The sequence below is a fragment of the Procambarus clarkii genome, chromosome 46 (assembly GCF_040958095.1).
Source record: "Procambarus clarkii isolate CNS0578487 chromosome 46, FALCON_Pclarkii_2.0, whole genome shotgun sequence".
Lineage (NCBI taxonomy): Eukaryota > Metazoa > Arthropoda > Malacostraca > Decapoda > Cambaridae > Procambarus > Procambarus clarkii.
This window is the reverse complement of record NC_091195.1, coordinates 3455832-3467696: the sequence shown is the minus strand read 5'-3', so window position 1 is coordinate 3467696 and position 11865 is coordinate 3455832. Positions and strand designations below refer to the sequence as shown.

Genomic DNA, 11865 nt, shown 5'->3' with positions numbered 1-11865 from the left:
GGGTATCCCAGCCATCTCTAGGGCACCAAACATCTTGTCCAGAGTATCCCAGCCATCTCTGGGACACCCAGCATCTTGCCACAGAGTATCCCAGCCATCTATGGGGCACCCAGCATCTTGCCACAGAGTATACCAGCCATCTCTGGGGCACCCAGCATCTTGTCCCAGAGTATCCCAGCCATCTCTGGGGCACCCAGCATCTTGCGACAGAGTATCCCAGCCATCTCTGGGACACCCAGCATCTTGCCACAGAGTATCTCAGCCATCTCTGGGACACCCAGCATCTTGCCACAGAGAATCCCAGCCATCTCTGGGGCACCCAGCATCTTGCCACAGAGTATCCCAGCCATCTCTGGGACACCCAGCATCTTGCCGCAGGGTATCCCAGCCATCTCTGGGACACCCACCATCTTGCCACAGAGTATCCCAATGATATATGAAATTTGGAATGCTTTAATGTGACAATTCCAACCAGGCAAACTTCTTCTATTTATACAGAAGGATTCTCTCTCCTCTTCCTTAACTAACACTGACATGACAGACGGAAAAAAACAGTAACTGAAACGGTTTTGATAGATATTACACTGAAGATTTGCTGTTGAAAGTTGCAATGATGTTATCTTGAGATGATTTCGGGGCTTTTAGTGTCCCCGCGGCCCGGTCCTCAACCAGACCTCCACCCCCAGGAAGCAAAATAAGACTTTCCTCTCCAGTCACTTAAAGAAAAGTCAAAGTAATATTAAACTTTGCATAGACAGTATTGATCATCATATGCAAATCTTTTGTTAAATTTTAAAAGCCTAAGTTATCTTGCAACGATTTTAAGTTTTTCTTAATTTATTTCTATCAACATTTTTGTATCATCGGAAACTAGGTAATGTTGCACTTGAGTGTTGTATCAACATGGTTTATATATACGGTAAACAAGACAGGTCCCAGGCCAGAGTCCTGAGGACCATTGACAACTATGGTAATGTTGCACTTGAGTGTTGTATCAACATGGTTTATATATACGGTAAACAAGACAGGTCTCAGGCCAGAGTCCTGAGGACCATTGACAACTATGGTAATGTTGCACTTGAGTGTTGTATCAACATGGTTTATATATACGGTAAACAAGACAGGTCTCAGGTCAGAGTCCTGAGGACCATTGACAACTCTGGTAATGTTGCACTTGAGTGTTGTATCAACATGGTTTATATATACGGTAAACAAGACAGGTCTCAGGCCAGAGTCCAGAGGACCATTGACAACTATGGTAATGTTGCACTTGAGTGTTGTATCTACATGGTTTATATATACGGTAAACAAGACAGGTCTCAGGTCAGAGTCCTGAGGACCATTGGCAACGTTTACCACTCGGATTTGTCTTACTGTTTCTGTTGAAAAAGTCATATCATATACCACTAGCAAGTTAATACCTCCAAACAATAGGCCTCAGAGAATGAGTGAAAATAAAAGTGTTTAAATTGTTTAAACTTATATGTTACTTTATTTCAGATAATGCATGTATTTACTTTAATACTTGCTGTACTGTACTATAAAAAATATAGTACAGTACTACTTACTGTATCAAAGGAGGTGTACATATTGCAGTTTCTTTACATAAGTAATTATACATTTAAATGTGCAGAAGGACACTTGCTGTATTAAACTACTTGAACAGTAAGCTGCATACTGTATGAAATATCTTGTACAGTACGTTAATTACTGTAATAAAGTAAGTGCCCAAAAGCTAGCTACTGTATTAGAGCAAATTTACAAAAGAATACTGATAATACTAAAAAACATATATACAGTAAGCTGCTTAATGCATTATGGTAAATTGCAATAGGCAACTTACTGTATTTAGTTGTACATTAAGCAACTTAAAATATCAAAGATGTATATATGCTCCTGCTTAATCTTGAGGATAATAAGGTTAAGGCAGCCTTAAAGTCAGACAAAAATTCTCAATGCCTAAAATCCTTAATAAAATGTTACAATAACTAAGATCCCTTAACAAATAAAGAGCCAAGACTAATAATAGTGATCCAATAAACAATAGTAAATAAAGTCATATTGATAATAAAGTGTAGAAAATGCTAATATATCAAGTTCATACCAAAACTTATTCATAAAATCAGAAAACAAATGCTTATCTATACCTTCCACTACAGACTGGAAGGCTGCTTATCTATCCCTTCCACTATATTTATACTATTTCAGTACACATAAGGGGCATAACTGGCCAACCTCTCACAGTGTTCATGACAGAACACTCATGAACACTCGAGATACCTGGAGGATCAGGTATCCAGAGGATACCTGATCAACGAGGCTGTGAGTCATATGTCAGGCTGCGAGCAGCGGCGTCCAGTAGCCTGGTTGACCAGTCCAGCAATGAAGAGGCCGGGCCGCGGGGACGCTAAGCCCCGAAACAACCTCAAGGAAGGTATCTCCAGCATACTAAAACTCATTCATACCTCCAGCATACTAAAACATATTCATGCCATCAGCATACCATATCTGTTCATATATCCAGTATAAACAAATTATTGATATCATTAATATAACAAAACCCATCCATACCACTTGCGTACCAAAGTTCATTAATACTACAGCATAAAAACTCATTCTTACAATGGACACAAGAAATTTGTAGACCAGACCACACACTAGACGGTGAAGGGACGACGACGTTTCGGTCCGTCCTGGACCATTCTCAAGTCGATTGTCACAATCGACTTGAGAATGGTCTGGTCAACATACTTTAGCCCCGTTATTGTGACTCATCGCCGACACAAGAGATCCTTTAATCCACCATCATACACATTCATACCACCCACTTGTAGTCTACCAGTTGGTCGTTCTGGGGACCATCACCCCTGGTCTCCGACCATGTCTCTTGGCTGCTGGTCTGGTCACCGACCATGTCTCCTGGCTGCTGCTCTGGTCATCCAGGCTGTTAGACACGTCTGCTCACAGCCTAAAGTCACAGCCCGGTTGATCAAGTAACCTTTGGATATATTTATCATACAACCAACACACAAAAACTTATACAAACCACAAACATACACATGGTCTTGTTGTATGTCTTACTAAACCCAACTTGTGATAAAACTTTGATAAACCCGTCAGTGGTAAGAGTTCCAGCGAGGTCCTCGTATGTAGGAGGACATTGGTCTCAATGTTATGTACATCTGTAGATTACTGTACATCTACACATGTACATTTGTAAATTACTGTATATCTACACATGCACATCTGTAGATTACTGTACATCTACACATGTACATCTGTAGATTACTGTACATCTACACATGTACATCTGTAGATTACTGTACATCTACACATGTACATCTGTAGGTTACTGTATATCTACACATGTACATCTGTAGATTACTGTACATCTACACGTGTACATCAGTTGATTATTGTACATCAACACTTGTACATCTGTAGATTACTGTACATCTACATCAGTAGATTACTGTACATCTACACATGTGCATCTGTAGATTACTGTACATCTACACATGTGCATCTGTAGATTACTGTACATCTACACATGTACATCTGTAGATTACTGTACATCTACACATGTACATCAGTAGATTACTGTACATCTACACATGTACATCTGTAGATTACTGTACATCTACACATGTACATCTGTAGATTACTGTACATCTACACATGTACATTTGTAGATTACTGTACATCTACACATGTACATCTAATACTTGATGAGATGTAATCATCTCATTGAGAGATGTACATCATAATCATTGTCATATAATGTACATCTACATTGGTCTCGTGAGGCAGGTCTCAACAACCAGCTCCTCGTAGATGTGTCCTTGTACATTATTGGTCTCGTGAGGCTGGTCTCAACAACCAGCTCCTCGTAGATGTGTCCTTGTACATTATTGGTCTCGTGAGGCAGGTCTCAACAACCAACTCCTCGTAGATGTGTCCTTGTACATTATTGGTCTCGTGAGGCTGGTCTCAACAACCAGCTCCTCGTAGATGTGTCCTTGTACATTATTGGTCTCGTGAGGCAGGTCTCAACAACCAGCTCCTCGTAGATGTGTCCTTGTACATTATTGGTCTCGTGAGGCAGGTCTCAACAACCAGCTCCTCGTAGATGTGTCCTTGTACATTATTGGTCTCGTGAGGCAGGTCTCAACAATCTACAATATTTTAACATTATTAAAATTGTTAAGCGACGCACCGAGCTCTCGGAGGTACCTCTTGTTCTCCTCACGGTCCTCACTGTACCGGAACCCAGTCGCAAGGTCAATCTCAAGGTCATCACCAGTGACGCCCCTCCGGTGAAGTCCTCGCAGGAGTCTCTCCCCACCCACACCTGTAGATGAGAGGGAACATTGCAGCTCACACCTGGCAACTCTCCACACCCACACCTGTAGATGAGAGGGAACATTGCAGCTCACACCTGGCAACTCTCCCCACCCACACCTGCAGATGAGAGGGAACATTGCAGCTCACACCTGGCAACTCTCCACACCCACACCTGTAGATGAGAGGGAACATTGCAGCTCACACCTGGCAACTCTCCACACCCACACCTGTAGATGAGAGGGAACATTGCAGCTCACACCTGGCAACTCTCCCCACCCACACCTGCAGATGAGAGGGAACATTGCAGCTCACACCTGGCAACTCTCCCCACCCACACCTGTAGATGAGAGGGAACATTGCAGCTCACACCTGGCAACTCTCCCCACCCACACCTGCAGATGAGAGGGAACATTGCAGCTCACACCTGGCAACTCTCCACACCCACACCTGTAGATGAGAGGGAACATTGCAGCTCACACCTGGCAACTCTCCCCACCCACACCTGTAGATGAGAGGGAACATTGCAGCTCACACCTGGCAACTCTCCCCACCCACACCTGTAGATGAGAGGGAACATTGAAGCCCACACCTGGCAACTCTCCACACCCACACCTGTAGATGAGAGGGAACATTGCAGCTCACACCTGGCTACTCTCCACACCCACACCTGTAGATGAGAGGGAACATTGCAGCTCACACCTGGCAACTCTCCCCACCCACACCTGTAGATGAGAGGGAACATTGAAGCCCACACCTGGCAACTCTCCACACCCACACCTGTAGATGAGAGGGAACATTGCAGCTCACACCTGGCAACTCTCCCCACCCACACCTGTAGATGAGAGGGAACATTGCAGCTCACACCTGGCTACTCTCCACACCCACACCTGTAGATGAGAGGGAACACTGAAGCCCACACCTGGCAACTCCTCAAACCCATCTCTTAAAGAGGAGGAGGAGGAGGGTAGTGGTGCAGAGGAGGAGGAGGGTAGTGATGCAGAGGAGGAGGAGGGTAGTGGTGCAGAGGAGGAGGAGGGTAGTGGTGCAGAGGAGGAGGAGGAGGGTAGTGGTGCAGAGGAGGAGGAGGGTAGTGGTGCAGAGGAGGAGGAGGGTGTTACGGCCCTCTCGGGGCGCAACGGGGTTCTCACTCTGATGTCGTTAGAGGAAGATATATGTATCCGTTCCCAAGCCAGTAGTGGCTATCAAGGGATGAGATCCGTGACGCAAGTAACTTAAAGGGAGTAGGGAAAGAAAGCTAAGAACTTAATATAATATAATGTTCACCATCACCATTTAAATATATAAAAGTTAAACGTACACAAGGGGGAGGGGTATTAACACTTTACAAAGGGGATCAACACTGTAGTCTTCTGCTGGAGACTATGGATCCTCGAAGCTAGGTGCTGAGTCCGCGGTGCTTTCTTCGTGGCCTCAAGACGTGTCCTCTGAGAACGCCGAGCCTACCCTGGCCACAGGTCAGCCACAACACAGGTCCACTGGGGGCACCGTCGTGGAGGCCGTCAACCACACGTCCAGCAGGTCTGCTGGCAGGTACTGAGCCACCAAGGCTGGTACGGCCACTCCACGAACGATAAAAGGGGTACGCCCTAGACAGGAGTCTCGTGTGATATCACCAATCACCCTCCTGTCCTCAATACCCCAGTGGATTATCGTCTCCAACCGTCGGTCCCGGGTAAATCCTTCCACTGCCACTCCACTGGCAGGCTTAACACTCCACAGTGTTCTTCCGGGGGGACGACGTCACGACAGCTGCAGCAAACTTCACTGTATGGAGACTGGCTGCCTCGGGTAGACTCACTACACCTTCAACACAGTGGTCCCAGGTCGGCTCTGTAAGCAGACACGTCATTAATAACCGGGACACTAATACACCACACTCACAGGCTCAGATACAAACGCCCGACATATCCACTCCATAGATGGCGCTGTCTTCGGAGCACCACCTCACCAGAGGTCAGGAGCGGCGGTGTTGAGCGCTGAACCAGACTGGAAACTGGTCCTCGAGGCCAGTACACGCTGTCCTCACTAGGTGTCGTCGTTCGTTTGGCGGGAGTTTCGGGAGCTGACCCACAGATGGCGTGTTTGTCACTGCTCCAGGCTAGGACGCTGGATCCGGGTTCGTAACAGAGGGTAGTGGTGCAGAGGAGGAGGAGGAGTAGGGTAGTGCTGCAGAGGAGGAGGAGGAAGGTAGATGTGCAGAAGAGGAGGGTAGTGGTGCAGAGGAGGAGGAGGGTAGTGGTGCAGAGGAGGAGGAGGGTAGTGGAGCAGAGGAGGAGGAGGCTAGTGGTGCAGAAGAGGAGGGTAGTGGTGCAGGGAAGGAGGAGGGTAGTGGTGCAAAGGAGGAGGGTAGTGGTGCAAAGGAGGAGGGTACTGATGCAGAGGAGGAGGAGGGTAGTGGTGCAGAGGAGGAGGAGGGTAATGGTGCAGAGAAGGAGGAGGGTAGTGGTGCAGAGGAGGAGGAGGAGGGGTAGTGGTGCAGAGGAGGAGGAGGGTAGTGGTGCAGAGGAGGAGTAGGAGGGTAGTGGTGCAGAGGAGGAGGAGGGTAGTGGAGCAGAGGAGGAGGAGGGTAGTGGTGCAGAGGAGGGAGGGTAGTGGTGCAAAGGAAGAGGGTAGTGGTACAGAGGAGGGTAGTGGTACAGAGGAGGGTAGTGGTGCAGAGGAGGACGAGGGTAGTGGTGCAGAGGAGGAGGGTAGTGGTGCAGAGGAGGAGGAGGGTAGTAGTGCAGAGAAGGAGGAGGAGGGTAGTGGTGCAGAGGAGGAGGGTAGTGGTGCAGAGGAGGAGGAGCGTAGTGGTGCAGAGGAGGAGGGTAGTGGTGCAGAGGAGGAGGAGGAGGGTAGTGGTGCAGAGGAGGAGGAGGGTAGTGGTGCAGAGGAGGAGGATAGTGGTGCAGAGGAGGAGGAGGGTAGTAGTGCAGAGAAGGAGGAGGAGGGTAGTGGTGCAGAGGAGGAGGGTAGTGGTGCAGAGGAGGAGGAGGAGGGTAGTGGTGCAGAGGAGGAGGAGGAGGGTAGTGGTGCAGAGGAGGAGGAGGTGGGTAGTAGTGCAGAGAAGGAGGAGGAGGGAAGTGGTGCAGAGGAGGAGGGTAGGGGTGCGGAGGAGGAGGAGGAGGGTAGTGGTGCAGAGGAGGAGGAGGAGGGTAGTGGTGCAGAGGAGGAGGAGGAGGGTAGTAGTGCAGAGAAGGAGGAGGAGGGTAGTTGTGCAGAGGAAGAGGGTAGTGGTGCAGAGGAGGAGGATGGTAGTGATGCAGAGGAGGAGGAGGGTAGTGGTGCAAAGGAGGAGGGTAGTGGTGCAGATGAGGAGGAGGGTAGTGATGCAGAGGAGGAGGGTAGTGGTGCAGAGGAGGAGGAGGGTAGTGATGCAGAGGAAGAGGGTAGTGGTGCAGAGGAGGAGGGTAGTGGTGCAGAGAAGGAGGGTAGGGGTGCAGAGGAGGAGGAGGGTAGTGGTGCAGAGGAGGAGGGTAGTAGTGCAGAGGAGGAGGAGGGTAGTGTTGCTGAAGAGGAGGGTAGTTGTGCAGAGGAGGATGAGGGTAGTGCTGCAGAGGAGGAGGAGGATAGTGGTGCAGAGGAAGAGGAGGGTAATGATGCAGAGGAGGAGGGTTTGGTGCAGAGGAGGAAGAGGAGGAGGGTAGTAGTGCAGAAGATGAGGAAGAGGAGGGTAGTGGTGCAGAGGAGGAGGAGGGTAGTGTCATCACGCTCCACCACTTCCCTTCACTACTCTCCATTACTGTCACACACCACTCTCCACCACTGTCACACACCACTCTCCACCACTGTCACACACCACTCTCCACCACTGTCACACACCACTCTCCACCACTGTCACACACCACTCTCCACCACTGTCACACACCACTCTCCACCACTGTCACACACCACTCTCCACCACTGTCACACACCACTCTCCACCACTGTCACACACCACTCACCACCACTGTCACACACCACTCTCCACCACTGTCACACACCACTCTCCACCACTGTCACACACCACTCTCCACCACTGTCACACACCACTCTCCACCACTGTCACACACCACTCTCCACCACTGTCACACACCACTCTCCACCACTGTCACACACCACTCTCCACCACTGTCACACACCACTCTCCACCACTGTCACACACCACTCTCCACCACTGTCACACACCACTCTCCACCACTGTCACACACCACTCTCCACCACTGTCACACACCACTCTCCACCACTGTCACACACCACTCTCCACCACTGTCACACACCACTCTCCATCACTGCCACACACCACTCTCCACCACTGTCACACACCACTCTCCACCACTACCACACACCACTCTCCACCACTGTCACACACCACTCTCCACCACTGTCACACACCACTCTCCACCACTGTCACACACCACTCTCCACCACTGTCACACACCACTCTCCACCACTGTCACACACCACTCTCCACCACTGTCACACACCACTCTCCACCACTGTCACACACCACTCTCCACCACTGTCACACACCACTCTCCACCACTGTCACACACCACTCTCCACCACTGTCACACACCACTCTCCATCACTGCCACACACCACTCTCCACCACTGTCACACACCACTCTCCACCACTACCACACACCACTCTCCACCACTGTCACACACCACTCCCCACCACTGTCACACACCACTCTCCACCACTGTCACACACCACTCTCCACCACTGTCACACACCACTCTCCACCACTGTCACACACCACTCTCCACCACTGTCACACACCACTCTCCACCACTGTCACACACCACTCTCCACCACTGTCACACACCACTCTCCACCACTGTCACACACCACTCTCCACCACTGTCACACACCACTCTCCACCACTGTCACACACCACTCTCCACCACTGTCACACACCACTCTCCACCACTGTCACACACCACTCTCCACCACTGTCACACACCACTCTCCACCACTGTCACACACCACTCTCCACCACTGTCACACACCACTCTCCACCACTGTCACACACCACTCTCCACCACTGTCACACACCACTCTCCACCACTGTCACACACCACTCTCCACCACTGTCACACACCACTCTCCACCACTGTCACACACCACTCTCCACCACTGTCACACACCACTCTCCACCACTGTCACACACCACTCTCCACCACTGTCACACACCACTCTCCACCACTGTCACACACCACTCTCCACCACTGTCACACACCACTCTCCACCACTGTCACACACCACTCTCCACCACTGTCACACACCACTCTCCACCACTGTCACACACCACTCTCCACCACTGTCACACACCACTCTCCACCACTGTCACACACCACTCTCCACCACTGTCACACACCACTCTCCATCACTGCCACACACCACTCTCCACCACTGTCACACACCACTCTCCACCACTACCACACACCACTCTCCACCACTGTCACACACCACTCTCCACCACTGTCACACACCACTCTCCACCACTGTCACACACCACTCTCCACCACTGTCACACACCACTCTCCACCACTGTCACACTCCACTCTCCACCACTGTCACACACCACTCTCCACCACTGTCACACACCACTCTCCACCACTGTCACACACCACTCTCCACCACTGTCACACACCACTCACCACCACTGTCACACACCACTCTCCACCACTGTCACACACCACTCTCCATCACTGCCACACACCACTCTCCACCACTGTCACACACCACTCTCCACCACTACCACACACCACTCTCCACCACTGTCACACACCACTCTCCACCACTGTCACACACCACTCTCCACCACTGTCACACACCACTCTCCACCACTGTCACACACCACTCTCCACCACTGTCACACACCACTCTCCACCACTGTCACACACCACTCTCCACCACTGTCACACACCACTCTCCACCACTGTCACACACCACTCTCCACCACTGTCACACACCACTCTCCACCACTGTCACACACCACTCTCCACCACTGTCACACACCACTCTCCACCACTGTCACACACCACTCTCCACCACTGTCACACACCACTCTCCACCACTGTCACACACCACTCTCCACCACTGTCACACACCACTCTCCACCACTGTCACACACCACTCTCCACCACTGTCACACACCACTCTCCACCACTGTCACACACCACTCTCCACCACTGTCACACACCACTCTCCACCACTGTCACACACCACTCTCCACCACTGTCACACACCACTCTCCACCACTGTCACACACCACTCTCCACCACTGTCACACACCACTCTCCACCACTGCCACACACCACTCTCCATCACTGTCACTCACCACTCTCCACCACTGTCACACACCACTCTCCACCACTGTCACACACCACTCTCCACCACTGTCACACACCACTCTCCACCACTGTCACACACCACTCTCCTAACTGTCACACACCACTCTCCACCACTGCCACACACCACTCTCCACCACAGCCACTCACCACTCTCCACCACTGTCACACACCACTCTCCACCACTGTCACACACCACTCTCCACCACTGTCACACACCACTCTCCACCACTGTCTCACACCACTCTCCTTACTGTCACACACCACTCTCGACCACTGTCACACACCACTCTCCACCACTTTCACACACCACTCTCCACCACTGTCACACACCACTCTCCTAACTGTCACACACCACTCTCCACCACTGTCACACACCACTCTCCACCACTGTCACACACCACTCTCCTAACTGTCACACACCACTCTCCACCACTGTCACACACCACTCTCCTAACTGTCACACACCACTCTCCACCACTGCCACACACCACTCTCCACCACAGCCACTCACCACTCTCCACCACTGTCACACACCACTCTCCTTACTGTCACACACCACTCTCCACCACTGTCACACACCACTCTCCACCACTGTCACACACCACTCTCCACCACTGTCACACACCACTCTCCACCACTGTCACACACCACTCTCCTAACTGTCACACACCACTCTCCACCACTGTCACACACCACTCTCCACCACTGTCACACACCACTCTCCACCACTGTCACACACCACTCTCCACCACTGTCACACACCACTCTCCTAACTGTCACACACCACTGTCACACACCACTCTCCTAACTGTCACACACCACTCTCCACCACTGTCACACACCACTCTCCACCACTGTCACACACCACTCTCCACCACTGTCACACACCACTCTCCACCACTGTCACACACCACTCTCCACCACTGTCACACACCACTCTCCACCACTGTCACACACCACTCTCCACCACTGTCACACACCACTCTCCTAACTGTCACACACCACTCTCCACCACTGTCACACACCACTCTCCACCACTGTCACACACCACTCTCCACCACTGTCACACACCACTCTCTACCACTGTCACACACCACTCTCCACCACTGTCACACACCACTCTCCACCACTGTCACACACCACTCTCCACCACTGTCACACACCACTCTCCACCACTGT

At 50.8% G+C, this 11865-nt stretch overlaps 2 protein-coding genes across 3 annotated transcripts in view; both read right to left on the bottom strand.

Moving 5' to 3' along the window:
* Positions 1-1469: 1469 nt before the first annotated feature.
* The window catches only part of LOC123752831 (uncharacterized), a 192864-nt gene continuing 182468 nt past the window's right edge, over positions 1470-11865 (bottom strand). Inside the window, exon 4 of the mRNA XM_069301649.1 lies at positions 1470-2465. The gene's annotated coding sequence lies outside the window, so the exon portion shown is untranslated. The remainder of the gene's footprint in view (positions 2466-11865) is intronic.
* LOC123753418 (uncharacterized) overlaps positions 1470-11865 on the bottom strand; it is a 45022-nt gene continuing 34626 nt past the window's right edge. For both annotated transcript variants that reach the window (XM_069301651.1, XM_069301652.1), the window contains exon 4: positions 1470-4351. In XM_069301651.1, the coding sequence (XP_069157752.1) occupies positions 4176-4351 (176 nt within the window). In that variant the 3' untranslated portion in view covers positions 1470-4175. The remainder of the gene's footprint in view (positions 4352-11865) is intronic.